The 17,500-nt window shown below is 45.6% G+C and overlaps 1 protein-coding gene across 1 annotated transcript in view; it reads right to left on the minus strand.

Moving 5' to 3' along the window:
- LOC143297238 (uncharacterized) overlaps positions 1-17,500 on the minus strand; it is a 219,481-nt gene that overhangs the window by 55,705 nt on the left and 146,276 nt on the right. Inside the window, exon 2 of the mRNA XM_076609475.1 lies at positions 2,529-2,629. Coding sequence (XP_076465590.1) covers positions 2,529-2,629 — 101 coding nt within the window. The remainder of the gene's footprint in view (positions 1-2,528; positions 2,630-17,500) is intronic.

Genomic DNA, 17,500 nt, shown 5'->3' on the forward strand with positions numbered 1-17,500 from the left:
GGAAGGAGGGAAGAGAAAGGGGAGAGGGAGAGGGAGGGAGGGAGGGGAGAAAGAAAATGAGGGAGGAAAGAAAAGAGTGGGAAGGAAGGAGGGGAGAGAAAGGGGAGAGAGGAGAGAGACAAGAGGAGAAGAGAGAAAGAAAGAAAGAATCTAAACAGACGAAAAAGCACTGAAAAAAAAAAGACTGAGAATGAGAGGGACAAAAAAGAGAGAGAGAGACAGAGAAACAGGAGAAGGGAGACAATGCCTTTGTTCTGATGGTTTTCCATCTCCAGCCCCTTCATTATCTCCTCCTTCTTCCCTCCACCACTTTCCCCATGGCAGAGTCGCTTGGTGCCTGGCAGCTATGAACGCTCGAGTTAATGAATGATTCGAAAATGACCAGCACTATTTTGAACGGATGTGTGTGTGTGTGTGTGTGTGTGTGTGTGTGTGTGTGTGTGTGTGTGTGTGTGTAAATTGGCTGTCCATGTTTGTGTCAGTGCTGGAAGAAAAGGACAACCAGCAGAAATTTTAGGTGCTTTTAACGCTGTGACTGTTACATTAATTGTCGGGGTTTTTTTTTTGTTCGTTTGTTTTAATCTATAAGCATTACAAAAACTATGCGACATAGAAAATAGCAAAAAGAAGAAAAGTCTGCAACGTTTGCAAAGAAAATTTCCAGATTATTAACGTAAACTGAAGAACCAAAAAAATATGCCAAATTTCAAAATGGTATGACGAGTGCTTAATGTTTCCTTTTTATTATTCGTATATCATGTGGCTCTATCATTGTCATTCATGATGTCACAACCATTATTTCATATTATTAAGACCATTGCAGAGGTGGTGCTGTTTCGTGAGAAGTACAATCAAGAACACAATCACCAGCATCGCTATAAATATCTGGTTATTTTAATCTTCATGACTGCCATCGCTATTTGTACTGTCACACCAGTGCCAAACAACAGCCTTCGCGTTGTTCTCTTTTAATTTTGAATGTTTTTTTTCCCCCCATTTTTTTAATATTTTATTCATTCGTTTATTTTGCACTGTTAGCAAGCACAGCACTACACATCCACTTTAAAATGGCACGTGAACAAAATTGCAGAACAGACACGATGTCAGCCATGTGCTCCAGAGAAGGTGGTTGGGTTTCTTTGTTCCGTTGCCCAGCATGCATGCCTCATCCGCACCTCTGAGAATATTATAGTCCTTAAAAGACATGACGAATTAACACACTATATGACTCGTCATTCTCATTACAGCTACCATCATCACTATCAGTATCGTTGACATTCGTCTCTCAACACTGTCATCCTTAACAGTCTTTGTGTTGTTTGACACATGGTGATTTAGATACAACGGTAGGCTTAGTACTTGTTTGTAAGCCACAAACAGTATCTCGATCGTTATCGTCGTCGGCGTCATGATCATCGTTAATCATCCATACAACCACCCACACACTACCACCACCACCACACCACAACCACCACTAACGTCACACCACCACCACCACTACACCACAACCACTCCACCACACCAACCATACCCCCATCACCACATTGTAACCATTATACTACAACCATCACCATACTGCGACCATAACTCCGCCTCCACCACCACCACCACCGTCACCAATTCACCACCACCACTGATGGCACCACTACCTCTAATCCACCACCACCACCACTCCACCACCACCACCACAACCACTCCACCGACACCACCATCACCAAAACTACAACCACAACCACCAACATAGCACCACCTCGTGACTTGTCGTGGGAACTTCATCGTGTTTAAAAAAAAAAAAAAAAATCTGGCCTGTAAAACAAAACAGCATCGTTACAGACATTGCACTGACTTTGTTCTCGTCCCTTTAGGAACCAAAATAAAAGGCGTCTGATGTGTGGCGTGGGCCTTGGCTCAACCATAGGACATACCAGTATCAAGAAAGAAAGAAAAGAGGAAGGAAGGAAGGAAGGAAGATCAAATGTGGAGTGATGGCCTACAGGTAACGCGTCCGCCTAGGAAGCGAGAGAATCAAAGCGCGCTGGTTCCAATCACGGCTCAGCCGCCGATATTTTCTCCCCCTCCACTAGACCTTCAGTAGTGGTCTAGACGCTAGTCATTCGGATGAGACGATAAACCGAGGTCCCGTGTGCAGCATGCACTTAGCGCACGTAAAAGGACCTACGGCAACAAAAGGGTTGTTCCTGGCAAAATTATGGAGAAAAATCCACTTGGATAGGAAAAACAAATAAAACTGCACGCAGGAAAAATACAAAAAAAGGGGTGGCCCTGTAGTGTAGCGACGCGCTCTCCCTAGGGAGAACAGCCCGAATTTCACACAGAGAAATCTGTTGTGATAACAAGAAATATACCAATATATATATATATATATATATATATATATATAAGGCGTCTGGCGTGTGACATGGGCCTTGCCTCAACCACAGGACATGCCAGTAACAAGAACGAAAGGAAGGAAGGAGGGAAGGAAGATCAAATAAAAGTGTGATGTAGGTGGGGGGTGGGCGACTCACCTCTCCTGTAGAAGAATGGCCCGGAGGACTTTGCTTCGTGGACTTTCCCTTCTGTCCGACAGGCGGCCACGGGTCAGCAACGTTATCATGGAGAGCAGGAGCTGATAACACACACACACAGGCACCACTGGTCAGCGAGCTGTCTGTTAGCTTGTTTTTCACACACACACACACATACACTCGCGCGCGCGCGCACTACCACACACACACACACACACACACACACACAACCCCCTCCCCACTTCCACCCCGACAAACACACGCGCGCACTCACACACGACAGAAAGACACATCAAAACATGCACGCATACACACACACACACACACACACACACACACACACACACACACACACACACACACAAAGATGATGATGATGATGATGATGATGATGAAAAGTGATAGCGAAGAAAGAAAAGGGCTGAAACGATGAAAGAGAGACAGACAGACAGACAGACAAACAGACACAGAGAAGAGATGAGGGACAGGGACGCTGATATAACGATACCCTAGCACACAAATCACCCGACAGACTAGTAAGTTCTTTGAAAAGAAACTTTTTTCTTCTTTCCTTTTTTTTTTTTTTGGAAGGGGGTGGGGGGAGGTTTGTGGTGACGTTGATGCATCAAGCGGGACATCGAGGAAAACTTGATCTGTCAGCCACCTGTCAATTCCATCAAAACATGAAATTCACTCCTTCGTTTATTTAGGATATAGATCGCCGTTTGGCGTTTGACAGTTCCATAAATCACAGTAAATAAAATATTCCATTCTCGAGTGACAGATCTGGTGATATGTGTATGTGTGTGATTCTTTTCTATGTTTCTTTCTCCAGAGAAAACATTGTTTTTTTCCTTTGTTTTCCTGAAGATAATACTTATGTTTGCTTGTCTGAAGATACGACATGCATTTTTGTCTTTCTTTGGAGATAATGCTGACAGGTCAACAAGCGCTCACACAAAACACACACACACACACACACACACACACACACACACACACACACACACACAAACACACAATCTTGAACTGATTTACCGTTCAGTTTGTTTTGGGTGGGAAGATCACGAACCCATGTTTGTTTTCCTTTTCCATGTACATCCTTATTTCCCAAAGTGTTCTTTTACTGAATTACCAAATGCTCTGTTCCCACAGATGCCTGCAGAACAAGAAGTAAAATGACTGCTGGAGACAAGAACATTATATAAACAGTTTAAGATTTCGGATTTCGCTTCTCAACACTACAGTACGCTAAACAAGAAGTGGTGATAATCTCTAATGTGCGCCTCTTGTTACAGTGAACCTGGAACCGCTTTCCACGGTTCCCATGAGATCTTCCCACGGAAATAACCTCTAATGTCATCTGTCCTATTTTCCCCTCGCTTTTCTGTTCTTTAGATTCTGATATCAGATTTATTGTTGGTTTTTCTCTCTCTCTTTTTTTTTTTTCCAAACAAGCAAACAGAACACAGCAAACAAACACCCTTCTCTTGCCGAAGCGCCTGTTTTATTTATCTATTTATTCATCTTTTTAGATTTTTTTAATTTTTGTTAGGGGGGGTGGGAGGGGGGGGGGTTGTGGGAGGGAGGGGTTGTTTGTTTGTTTGCTTGCTTTTTAAGTCTTTTTTTCTGGAGCAGATTCCCAAGGCATTCTTTGTCCCTTACTTTCCTACAGGATCTTCGCAAATGTCCACGTTTTATCAGCTGTCACATGCCACGCCCCTCTTCCCTTCCCCCCGACCTTCTCTCTCTCTCTCTCTCTGTCTGCGTTTTTATGCGTGCAGGCAAGAGATGTACGCGCGCGCGCACATGATTGTGTGTGTGTGTGTGTGTGTGTGTGTGTGTGTGTGTGTGTGAGAGAGAGAGAGAGAGAGAGAGAGAGTGCATATCTGCCTGCATGTTCTCTTCCGCCGTTATGACTGTAGGTGCGCAAGTGCATGTCTTGTTAACATGTGCCTCCATGCGTGCGTGTTTGTATAGTCAAGGACTGATTCGCTCCATGTGCAGTCTGGAATTCATCTGCTTTGTATGTATTCTGGGAATCCCTTGTTATATGTATTACTTACTATTCACCCTCTGTTCTTATAGTCATGCATCCATCTGCTTTGTGTATGCTCTTGGGCTGAGCTGCAACGTCTGGGTCCAAAATACTCAATGGTAGGTTCCATATGCTTTGTGCAAGTGATATAGGATTTATCTGTAGTGTATATAGCCTTGGGCCCATTTGCTGTGTTATAATTCATCTGTTGTATGTACAGTCACAGTGTGAACGTATAGTTTAACTGTGATCTGCAATATGAATAGTCTCACAATGGTCTGCCGTTTGTCGTCTGCACTGTGTTTGGATTCATCAACCGTGTCCACCGTCAGAGACCGGAAGTATAGCCACAGATAGAACATTGTAAGTATAGTCAAAAATTATCCGTTCTGTGATTATTCACAGACTGTTCTGTTCTGTGTAAAGTCTCAGACAGATACGCTGTGCTTGCTTATAGTCTCAGAGTTATCTGCGCTGCGTATAGTGTCAAGTTGTTTCGCTGTGTTCGTCGTCTCAAATTGATAACATTGTGAGCATATTCAAGGACTGGCTTGCTGTGTTTATACTCCAAGACTGTTCTGCCTTTTGTGTGACTAGTCTGTGGCGGAAATTTTTTTTGTGTGCACAGTCTAGGTTTGACCTGTGAGTGTAACTGAAAATACGTAGTAATGTGTGTGTGTGTGTGTGTGTGTGTGTGTGTGTGCGTGTGTGTGTGTGTATGTGTGTGTGTGCGTGTATGTGTGTGTGCGTGTGTGTGTGTGTGCGCGCGTGTGTGTGTGTCTCCTGTCTGTCTGTGTATGTCTGTGTGTGTGTGTTTATGTGTGTGTGTGTTTATGTATGTGTGTGTGTGTGTGTGCGCGCGCGTGTGTGTGTGTGTGTGTGTGTGTGTATGTGTGTGTGTGTGTGTGTGTGTGTGTGTGTGTGAAAGTGGTGGCAAGTGTGAACAACAAAGATACAGAGACAGAGAGAGAAGGCGTGGGGGGGGGGGGGAAGAATGGCAGGGCGACCAGGGGGACATGTCAAAAGATGTCTTCAGCTGTCAGGAGGGGGGGGACAGGCCGAGGCGTGGGAAGGCGGCGAGGCAGCACGACACGGGGACGCCCAGTTCTGGGAAAAAAAACATACCACAACCCGCGCAATTGTTCAACCAGCGTAGGGTCTGCTGGGAAATCTGCCTGGATCGACACAACCTGTTGAAAGCCTTGGCCAGATAACACATCTGAAGGAGAGGGAGAGAGACAGAGAGAATGAGAGAGTGTGTGTGTGTCTTTTAGATTCGAACAGATAAGTCGACGGATGAAATAAAACAAAAAGTAGAAATAAGCAGTTTATATGTCATTTGTTTATTCATGAGTGGATTTACGCACTTGACAACTTCCGTAAATTACATTTTTTTTAAACTACAAAACAACTGAAAAAAAAAAGAACAAACAACAACGATAACAACAGCATCGCAAAAAACAGCATTTGTTCATTGTCTTCTTGTAATGTTATCGTTCTTCTTGCAGTATTTCATGTTTACACGCGTATATCGACTCGGAGGTAGCAGACAACCGATCTTTGCAATTTCCTCCAGACAGCCAATAGCAATGATACGTTTGTACGTACAAGAATTTAAAAAAAAAGAAAAAAAAAGAAAATTGAGTCCCACTGACCCGCTATGGGGGCATGGAAGATAGACAATAGCGACATACGCATTTTATAAGAAACAAAAAGCATTTCAAGTTAACAGAGCATTTTCGTTTGGTGATTTTACAAGCAATAAAAAGAAGAGTATTAACAATCGTTCTAACATGTGAAATCGGTGCAAAGAAGAGAGAACGTAACATAACAATCTTTTTGTTCACGCAGAAGATCAAATACGCACGTTAAAGATTCTGTAATCCATGTCAGCGTTCGGTGGGTTATGGAAACAAGAACATTCTCAGCATGCACACCCCCGAAAAGGGAGTATGGCTGCCTACATGGTGGGGTAAATAAACAAAAACGGTCATACTCGTAAAATGTTACATGTTTGTCTGAGTGTGTATGTGTGCGTGCCTGAAATATGATTGAACGACACAGGAAACGAATGATGAGCGCCCAAAGGCAGCCGTCAGTCGGCTCTACCCAGGTAGCCAGCGTGTTGAGTAAATGACCCCGGGTTTCTGAAGCGCTTATAGCTTGGTCTCCGACCGAGGATAGGCGCTATATAAGTATCCATATCAATCAATCAATCAAACTTTCCCAGCTGCAGAGACACTGCCCTCCTTACTTTGAATAAATCCTTGAAAATTAAGATGTCTTTTGCTTCATGTGCTTTTCAGAAAGAAGCTAAGATGATCAAATTTTGGACGACTCCATTACAAAATAAAACCTAAAATCTCCCTTTACACCGAATCACATGACGGAAAATGTGCAGTTCTCGTGGAATATTGTGAAGCCTGCCAATTTTTAGCTTGTGCCCACCACATCTAAGCTGCTCAAATAAAGATAAGCCATAAGCTATCTGGCAGGTTGTAAATATACTTAAACATATACTGACATCAGTTTTGAAAATTATTTCATTTAAAACATTTACTGCAACACGCCAACTTCAAATGCTGGTATATAGAAATTCTGGTCTGACAAACTGACATAACCCTTTTAGATTCACAAATGATTGGGGTTCCCAGCCATAATCGAATTCTGTATCAACCAAAATGTCTTCATAAAGTTGAACCGCACACACACACACACACACACACACACACACACACATTCACACACCACACATACACCAAGGTCTCCTCACTGTTTATTTTTCAGTGCCCGGCCATCAACTATCGCTCACCACACTGGCAGACCACACGCAAATAAATTCCTGTATCTCCCTTGGGTCTCACAGAAAGAAACCCCCGGCAGAAGACACAGCACTTTACAAGTGTGTGAGCAGCCATGGGGGAGACACTATGAACAGTGAATTCGTGTTGTCGTCAGCTCATATGTCTTGATGGCTGGCTGGGGGATAGAGGTGGAGGTTCTGTGTGTGTGTGTGTGTGTGTGTGTGTGTGTGTGCGTTTGTGTATGTGTGTGTGTGTGCGCGCGCGCGCGCGTGTGTGTGTGTGTGTGTGTGCTGATATTCCACGGTCAGTCCATCTCTGTTTCGACTGCTGATTCCTCCGCTCATCTCTCTCTCTCTCTCTCTCTCTCTCTCTCTCAATGCGTATTTGGTGTGTGCAACAGGATGAGACAGAAAAAGACAGACTGAGCGAGAGAGCGAGAGAGAGAGAGAGATACAGAGAGAGAGAGAGGAGGACATCGTTAACATCCAATAACTTTTGTGCAAACGCGGCAAAGTTGCGCAATTGAGCTGCAAGCTTTCGCGAGGACAGTATGTGATGTGTGCAGTTGTCAGACTGGGATCGTGCATGACATACAAACACACGCGCGCGCGCGCGCGTGCGAGCACATAAACATGCATACGCACGCGCACACAAATGCACTCACATTTACACACATGCACGCACGCATACATGTATACACATGCACGAAGGCACATAATACACACACGCGCATGCGCACACACACATGCACATAGGTATACAACCATGCAATCACGCACACATACGTACACGCCCCCCTGCCCCCCTCCCCCATACAACATGAATACACACAGACATACGTGGGTATCATGACATGGGTAGCATGGAGGGTTTTTCTTATTTACGCACAATATAACAGTCAACTCATTCTGCAATCTCAGACTTATTTCTCTGATACGAGAAAGACAGAGAGACAGAGACAGAGACAGAAAGAAACAGAGGGAACAGTGGAGAGGCAGAGAAAAACAAACAGACAAGACACCAGAGAGAGTTAACACCTACGTTTTAACGATTGCTCACAACGAACATGGTTGCGCAATCGTGATTCCCTTTGCCTCGGACTTCGAGCCGGCTGTCAGACAGGCATCGGGGCATCACGTTCTCGCGCGCGCGTGTGCGTGCGCGCGCACGTAAGCACACACACACACACACACACACACACACTTTTTCTCACTCTCTCCCCCCACGCCTCTCTCTCTCTCTCACACACACACACTCTCTCTCTCTCTCTCCGAAACACTGGGCTGAAGACCACAACATGTTCCCACCTGCAAATGACCACACGGTCACCATCACCACGCAATATCTAGTCTGCTCGTGACCAGTGTCAATCCTCCACCACTACACCCCCTCCCCTCCCCTCCTCAACGCTAATAATAACCCGGCGAAAACGAAGGCATCGTGCAAAAAAGACAAGTATCGACGGAAATAAACAGCTACCATCCCTTCCTCCCTCTACCCCCACACCCAAACACACACACACACACACACACACACACACACACAGCCTCATCTCCTCCTATCTCGGAATCAACCCATCCACTTTGCATAACTAAAAGTAGGTGACATCATTGCGTGAAATAATGTCGGTGGAAAAACTGCAAATTGGGCTGTGTGGAAAGGGTGTCGTTAGGAAACAAAAAGTCTGACCCATGTTTCCTTTTCTGAAGAAGGGGAGGGGGGTGGGGAGTGTGGGGGCAGGGGGAGGGGGTTCGGGTTGGAGGAAGGTGGCGGAAGGGGGGAAGGAGAGGGGTCTGATGGAGCGTGGGAGGGGGGGGGGGATTATGTGGAAAAGACAATTGACAAAATTAATCGAGGAAATCGCCAAGACTAATTTCCATGATGCTCAGTTAGTAGTTGTGAAACAAGTGGTTTGTTGCGTCCCTTGAAGAAAACAGTGTGGCACTGGATCTCTGAAAGAAAATCCGTTTGATGGATCACAGAACACAATCTGACACATCCCACACCACATCACAGAACACAATCTGACACATCCCACACCACATCACAGAACACAATCTGACCACATCCCATACCACATCACAGAACACAATCTGACACATCCCACACCACATCACAGAACACAATCTGACACATCCCACACCACATCACAGAACACAATCTGACACATCCCACACCACATCACAGAACACAATCTGACACACCCCACACCACATCACAGAACACTATCTGACCACATCCCATACCACATCACAGAACACAATCTGACACATCCCACACCACATCACAGAACACTATCTGACACATCCCACACCACATCACAGAACACTATCTGACACACCCCACACCACATCACAGAACACTATCTGACAACATCCCATACCACATCACAGAATACTATCTGACCACACTATCTGACCACATCCCATACCACATCACAGAACACAATCTGACACACCCCACACCACATCACAGAACACTGACACCTCCCACACCACATCACAGAACACTATCTGACCACATCCCATGCCACATCACAGAACACTATCTGACCATATCCCTTAACAGGGCTCAATGGGTATTCACGACTCACAGGAGCAGTCCTATTCCTGCATGACAGCTGATGCCTCGTGTAACACAGTTTACGTGATTGGCATCTCTCTGGTTTTTAGCGCTTCTCATTGACAGACGAAATCGCTTTTTCCGGAGTTTTTCTTTCGGTTTTTTCCCCTGTTTTTCTTTGCTTGTTTGATTTTTTTTTCTTTTTTTTTTTGTGGTGGGGTGGGGTGGGGGGGGGGGGGGAAGAGAGATTTCATTCCAAGCTTACTCATTTGACTTACTGTATGTTGTTTACCGTGAGTTGATATGGGTTTACTGTTAGTTGTTTTTTTTTGTTGTTGGGTTTTTTTTGTTTTGTGTGTGTGTGTGTGTGTGTGTGTGTGTGTGTGTGTGTGTGTGTGTGTGTGTGTGTGTGTGTGTGTGTGTGTGTGCGTGTGTGTGTGTGTGTGTGTGTGTGTGTGTGTGTTTAAACAGACCAAGCTCACTCCTGTCAGTTACTGTACGTTGTGTACCGTGAGTTATATATTGGTTTTCCGTGTATTTCTGGTTGTTGTTCTTTTCTGCGTTTGTTTGTTGTTGGTATTTTTAAAAACTTTTCATGGACCTAAATCTCACTATGTTGGCTTATGTTTTGAGGATCCACCCATAAGTGAAATTCTACAGGAAGGATACTAGGCAAAAAAATTACACTTCGCTACCAATAAATAAATCATATCACATCTAGTTTTTGTTTTCTCACAATTGGTTAAACAGGTCTGCAGGGACAGTTTTCGTGAGGGACATTTCAACAGCCATACACCTGTCCGTCCTGAGGTTGAATTTATGGGACTGTTTAAACTGACCTCGGGTTTCGTCATCACTGCTTTATTGATCTTCTCTTCTCTTTCTCACTCTCATTTTGCTTCTGGTTGTAGGACCCCCCACTCCCCACCCCCGCTCCCCCATACGTACACGCGCGCACACACACATACACGCGCGCTCGCGAGCGACCTGGGCTCCACCCTTCTCCTTTCGCTCTGTTTATTTCTCTTCAGATTCTCGCACCGACTTGCTGCATTGACGTCTTAGCTCTCTGTCTCTTTCTCTCACACACATGCACCACATGTAAACAAACATATCTCTCTCTCTCTCTCCCTCTCTCTCTCTCTCTCTGTCTCTCTCTCTCTCTCTCTCTCTCTCTATATATATATATATATATATATATTTATCCATCCTCCCTATCTTGTCTTATTCGCGTTCGCAAACAGACACACACACACGCACGTCAGAAACACACATAATATATATATTTCTCTCTCTCTCTCTCTCTCTCTCTCTCTCATTCTTTCTCCACGCACCCCCTCACCCCCTCTCTCTCTTTCTGAAAATCTACCAAGCAAGATACTCATCTTAATTCCCCCTCTCTCCCCCCCAACGATGACATTCTGGGGACAATGGCATGCAATTATCCACACATTGATTCCGTTCTGGTTTGTTCTGGGTTGTTTTTTTGTTTTTCCTTTTCTTTTCTTTTCTCTCCTTCCAATTTCGTTTTGCCTCCACACTAAATGAAAACGACTAATCAAGAAGACAGCCCACGCTTTAAATGAGAACGGAAGGTCAGCACGGAAATAAAGGTGGGGGGGGGGGGGGGTAAGGGGGGGGAGAGGAAGGGATGGGAGGTATCGGGATCAGGGAAGGGGGACACGGCGTGTAGTGGGAAGGTGTTTGCAGTATGGATTACGCTTACAACTATTTCTTCTTCTTCTTTTTTTTTCTTTTTTTTATTTTATTTCTTCTTCTTCTTCTGCTTCTTCGTTTGTCTTATAAATTATTTTTCAAAGGCGTTTACTCAGCACTTCAGATACAACAACAACAACAACAAACAACAACTGCTGTCTATCGCAGGTCTTGCAGGGTGTCATAGAGCTCATGGTCTGCAGTGGTGCTGGTGTTGACTACAGTCTGGTCCGGGACACAGCATACACTGGATGCAACTGGGGACGTGATTCACTGTCTCTGGTACCACACCGAAAGGGCATCACCTTTATTATTATTTGTGTGTGTGTGTGTGTGGTGACCCCATTTTCCCCGCTGTTTCAGAAACATTACCCCTACGCTGTTCATCCCTATTCTTCCATACACGCAACAATAAAAAGGTTCGTCTCCCACAGTCCCCGTGCCAGCAACAGTACACAGGGAAACAACCAATGTTAGCCAGCCACGAGGCCACACAGCAGAAGAGACCACGCACTGCCTCTGAGTGTTCAGCAGTGCCTGTTCTGATTCCACTGACGGCAGCACACCATCTACTTAGCACCCCACCTCCCCCACGACTCCCCCCACTCCCCACCCCCTACTGACAGTAATCGGTAAGTCGGGTCAGCAGTACCTGTTCAGATTCGACTTAAGCAGCACACCACCTGCTAAGCAGCACCTCGCCCCCCCCCACACCCCCCCCCCCCCCCCCCCCCACCACACCCCACCTACCCCTACTAATAACAGTAATCGGTACGTCGAGGAGGCAGACTGATATGAGTGAGCGTCTCCCTTCTAACACACCAGTTGGTGTGCACCAACTTCAGTGGTGGGTTGAACACGATGAGTTGTGCATTTCACCCAACGTGATATCAAGAACGTGCAGGGGACCCCCAGAGGCTGGTGCACAGAAAGGATCACAGTGGCTGTTCATGTGGGAACACAGAAAGGATCACAGTGGCTGTTCATGTGGGAACCACCACGCAGCAGGGCACGTACAGCAAGGCAGTCTGCCAGCTGGATCAAACTGAATGGACACACCAGGACCGTCTCCACGACACTCCTCTATGTTCGCAAGTCACCCAAGCCTGGCTTTGGTCTTCCGTGTCCGGTTTTTCTTCTTTTTGTTTTTGTTTCTGTTTGTTTGTGGTTTTCTTTTTTGTTTATTATTTGCTTTACATGTATCACAGCTTGAGTGCTGCTGGTTGAATTTGTTCAATGAAACCAGTCAGTCCTTCGTGATGTCCTCATCGCCGCGTCACCACCAACATCTTTCATTGCCAGAGAAGTCTTCACTTTCGAAAACGGAAGCACGATTATCTTTAGCAATACCTTATCTGTCATCGCCGCTGTCGCCAACTTTACTCCATCTCCACGAGAATAATGTCGTTAGGTTTTACGCACAATGTTGCTTAGATCAAGAAGTGGTGGGAACAAACAGTTGCCTCTTGCCTGATACAATTACAACAAAAGGAGGGGGGGTCTACTTTAAATGCAAAATGTTAAAACACGAAGATTATAAAGACGGAAGTGGATATACGTAATGGATCAATGTGATCTCCCCTAAGAAAGTAGCTCCAGGTTCACGTTTAAGACTTCAGTTTCAGTTTCAGTAGCTCAAGGAGGCGTCACTGCGTTCGGACAAATCCATATACGCTACACCACATCTGCCAAGCAGATGCCTGACCAGCACCGTAACCCAACGCGCTTAGTCAGGCCTTGAGAAAAAAAAAATATATATATAGATAACCGTACATACATAAATAGATAAATAATAATTATGATATAAAAAAAAGATAGTAGTAATGAAAATAATGATAAAATGATAATAATAATAATAATAAATAAATAATTAAATAAATAAGACAACAATGATGATAAATAAGCAAATAAATATAAAACATGAAGACACACATTCACACATACACCCACCCATGCATAACAGGTATGCCCCAAAAAACGCAGTTTCACAGATATGAAAGCACAGTCAAATACGTATAAACGTACATGAGCTCCAACACACACACACACACACACACACACACCACAAATTTTCCCTGCACCTCCTCTACCCCCTCCTCCACACACTCATTTCTAGTCTATGTATCGCAGCTTCCACGGCACACACGCACACACACACACAGATGAACGCTTACTTGTACAAGCACACACACACACGCCCATATCTCCCTGCCCCAACCCCACACACATATATACAAAGATATATATATAATATACACGTTCCAATATCCTGTTGCTCCCACAGTGTAGGCATGCATACACTCACATACCTCATCCTCTACCCCACCTCCTCCCTGCACCCCCACCTCCCCCTCACACACACACACAACACACACACACAGAGAACTCTCCTGACACTTGTGTACACTTACACTCTCACGCATGCACAAACGCACTCAAAAACACAGACCCACACATACACACACGCACAGAGGCTGCCACTGATTGGCCGCAAGAGGGATGGGAAAAGATCTCTGATGCCAAGAACGTGGCGTCTAGTGTGTTGCTCGGTCTATTGTATTTGGAAAAGCCCACAGAGCCTCTGTTCCGTTTTGAAGAAATTTGCGCAATGTTGGTTTGGAAATGATGCCGATATTTGTTTGATTTCCAAAGCATCGTGCTCTACCTTTCATGTTAGACTTACGGCCGCTCCCTCTCTCTGCTTTTATTTCTTTGAGGCGATCGATGGTGTGATGGCCTTCTACCTGTTCTTTTTGATATTCTTTGACTTTTCTGAGGATTTCCGATTTTCCTAGATGTAGGCCGCTCGTTGGTGTTGCGTTACCAGCAAGTCTGTCAGCTCGCTCATTTCCCTTAACTCCTGCATGTCCCGGGCAGTATGACCATGTGGGTTTTTTTTTTTTAATCTGAAAGTTGCGCATTGCCTTATGCCACTCTGGGCTTCCCATTCCGTTTTCAATTTTCTGTATGAGGTTCATTAAGACTTCAAAATTCACTTTTATACAAAGAACACAAACGACACCTTCGTCAGCATTCAGCGAGACAGCAAGACAGCTGTCGACTCCACAAGTGATGTGAAACCCCTCGACACTCTTATCCGCCCACACACCCTCTTCTCGCCTTCTCTTGTTTTGCCTTCACTTCACACGACAGGGACGGAGTAAGACTTGTTAATCTGAATATGAATGAGCCCAGAATTAACGTGGCTGATGGTGTGTTAGGCGATCAATCGGTCAGAAACTGAAGCCAATTCGGCAGTCCAACACGCCACGGCGCACGCGCTCAAAGGGAGATGACTCGATAAAAAAAAGAAGAAGAAAGAAAGAAATAACCAGATCTGTGCTGAAATGTTAGAGTCTTGATTAAGCAGCCTGGAGAGGTGGGGACATTGCCTTAAACCTATATATTTTAAAAATTTATTTCTTCTTTTTTTTCTTTACATCGGACTTCAGACAAAATTATGGCTGACCGTCCGTCACTCTGAGCCGTTACTTTCTTCTTCTTCTATTAGTGCCCTGCATGCTAGGTATGTTCGTGTTTCATTGACCATCCGAACGCTGACATGGATCACGGTATCTTTAATGTGCGTATCTGATCTTCTGCGCCACGCGTGTATTACACGAGAAAGAAATAAAGGCATTAGCGGGTCCTGCACTATCGCTGATCCTGGAGCTGAGGAAAACAACAGACGAATCTCCACCCTTCACCCCACCAGGCACCGATACCAGAATTGAACCCAGGACTCGTCAGACTGAACGCCGGACGGACGCTCTTAACCACTGGCCCGTCAGGACACCATCGGCTCCTGTCGTCACATCCGATGACTTTCATTGCTGAACCGGTCGTGCCAAGCATCGATTTCCTGGAAGCTGAAGTGCTTTTTGCGATCGATCAGTTTCCAATCGTTGATCAACAGGCCGACTCAGTTCATTCCACCAGCGGCGACACATCCACGTCTGCTTTCCCAGCCCTTTGCAGGTGGTTCCTTGCCCTCAAGGGAAACCCTCCATGTGTCATAAGTCGGAGTAGGGTCATGAAAGTAAGTCAGGAAATGCTAAGTACTGCCAAAGCTATGTCAGCGCGGCTGGAGGTGCCAGTGGCAATGGACATCACTTGAAAATAGTTCCGCCATCCTTTCCCACCCTCCACCCCCAGAGTGTCAGAGGGATGAATCAGGCGCACACACACACACACACACACACACACACACACACACACACACACAAACACACACACACAACCCCGGTCCCTTGCCACAACGCCATCCCCTAACTCCCCTTAATCCCCACCCTGCACAAGGCCCTCCCCACAACACAAATAATGAGGACGTCCCATGCAGCTTTACACGACAAGTCGCCAACATCAACCACATCTGGGCTCCATCTCCATCAGTCTCTCTGTCTCCCGCCATCAACAGGTCCAGGTGAAAAGAAACAGGACTGGGAGTGTTTTAACTGCCACGGTGTGCGCACACATCCACACTCACACCTCACAAACACACCCACAAGCACGTACGCAGAGAGAGAGAGAGAGAGAACATGAACATGAATGTCTATTCAGAATAAGGCCTTGGTCCCATACTGAAGGGGCAAATACAAAATAGCATTATACATATTCTCACTAACAAAGGTAACAGTTAACTGACATACATAAGCTCTACAAACGAATATTAAAGAGGAGAGGGAGAGAGAAAGAGGGGGAGAGAAACTGACAGAGACAGAGGGGAGAGAGACAGACAGACAGAGAGAGGGAGAGAGAGCCACACAGAGAGGGAGAGACACAGAGAGAGAAAAAAACTGAGAGAGAGAGAGGAAGAGAGACTGACAGACAGAGACACAGAGGGAGAGAGACAGGCACAGAGAGAGACAGAGACAGTTCACAGCCTAGCGCGTCTATTTGCATGCCCACATGGGTCCCCCTCCCTCTCCCTCACCCGGCAGGTCTGGGCTGGTACCGTCATTAAGAGCGGGCGAGAGGGGGAGGTGGGGGGGCACAGGCTTCTCAGTGAGCCTGGGTTCTGGGCGCTTGCTTGGAATTGACAGTGGCTGCTTTTGGGGGGTCAAACTGGTCATCTTTTATTCATGCTTCCAATCCCAGACTGTGTAAATCGTTGTCAAGACTAATTGCAATCAGTGTATGAGAGCTATTGTGTCGGTGTTGGCGTTGTGATGGTGGTAGTGGTGGTGGTGGTGGTGGATGTGGTGGCGTGAGGTGTGTGGAGAGAGAGAGAGAGAGAGAGAGAGAGAGACAGTGTGTACGTATGTGTGTTCGCTCTTTTAATCAACTAAAGTCTTTTCACTTTGAGTGATATCAGACTTGTGTGTGTATGTACGTATGTATGTGTGTGTGTATCTTCTTCGTTCGTGGGTTGCAACTCCCACGTTCACTCGTATGTGCACGAGTGGGCTTTTAGGTTTATGTCCGTTTTTACCCCGCCATGCAGGCAGCTATATTCCGTTTTCGGGGGTGTATGTATGTATGTGTGTGTGTGTGTGTGTGTGCGTGTGTGTGTGTGTGCGTGTGTGTGTGCGTGCGTGCGTGTATGTGTGTGTGTGTGTGTACGCGTGTGTCTGCGTGTGAGTACAAAGTAAACTGATGAGTCTGCACCTAGAAACAAATGATGATGGGGAATGTATTATGTACTTTACCCTTTCATTTGCTAACAACTTTAGCAACTGCCACCGTTCAAAAGACAAGTTTCTTTCCCGTGGTTGTGCTTGCACAAGGAGTTCTAAATGTCTCTCCCAAGCATCGAACGATCAAGCGATATGCTCTGACATAAAGACGTAACCAGATCCGCGAAGCAGCGATGCTGCATCATAAACTCTCGAATGATAACATTTCATGCATAC

This window comes from Babylonia areolata, chromosome 22, assembly GCF_041734735.1.
Source record: "Babylonia areolata isolate BAREFJ2019XMU chromosome 22, ASM4173473v1, whole genome shotgun sequence".
Taxonomy (NCBI): Eukaryota; Metazoa; Mollusca; class Gastropoda; order Neogastropoda; family Buccinidae; genus Babylonia; species Babylonia areolata.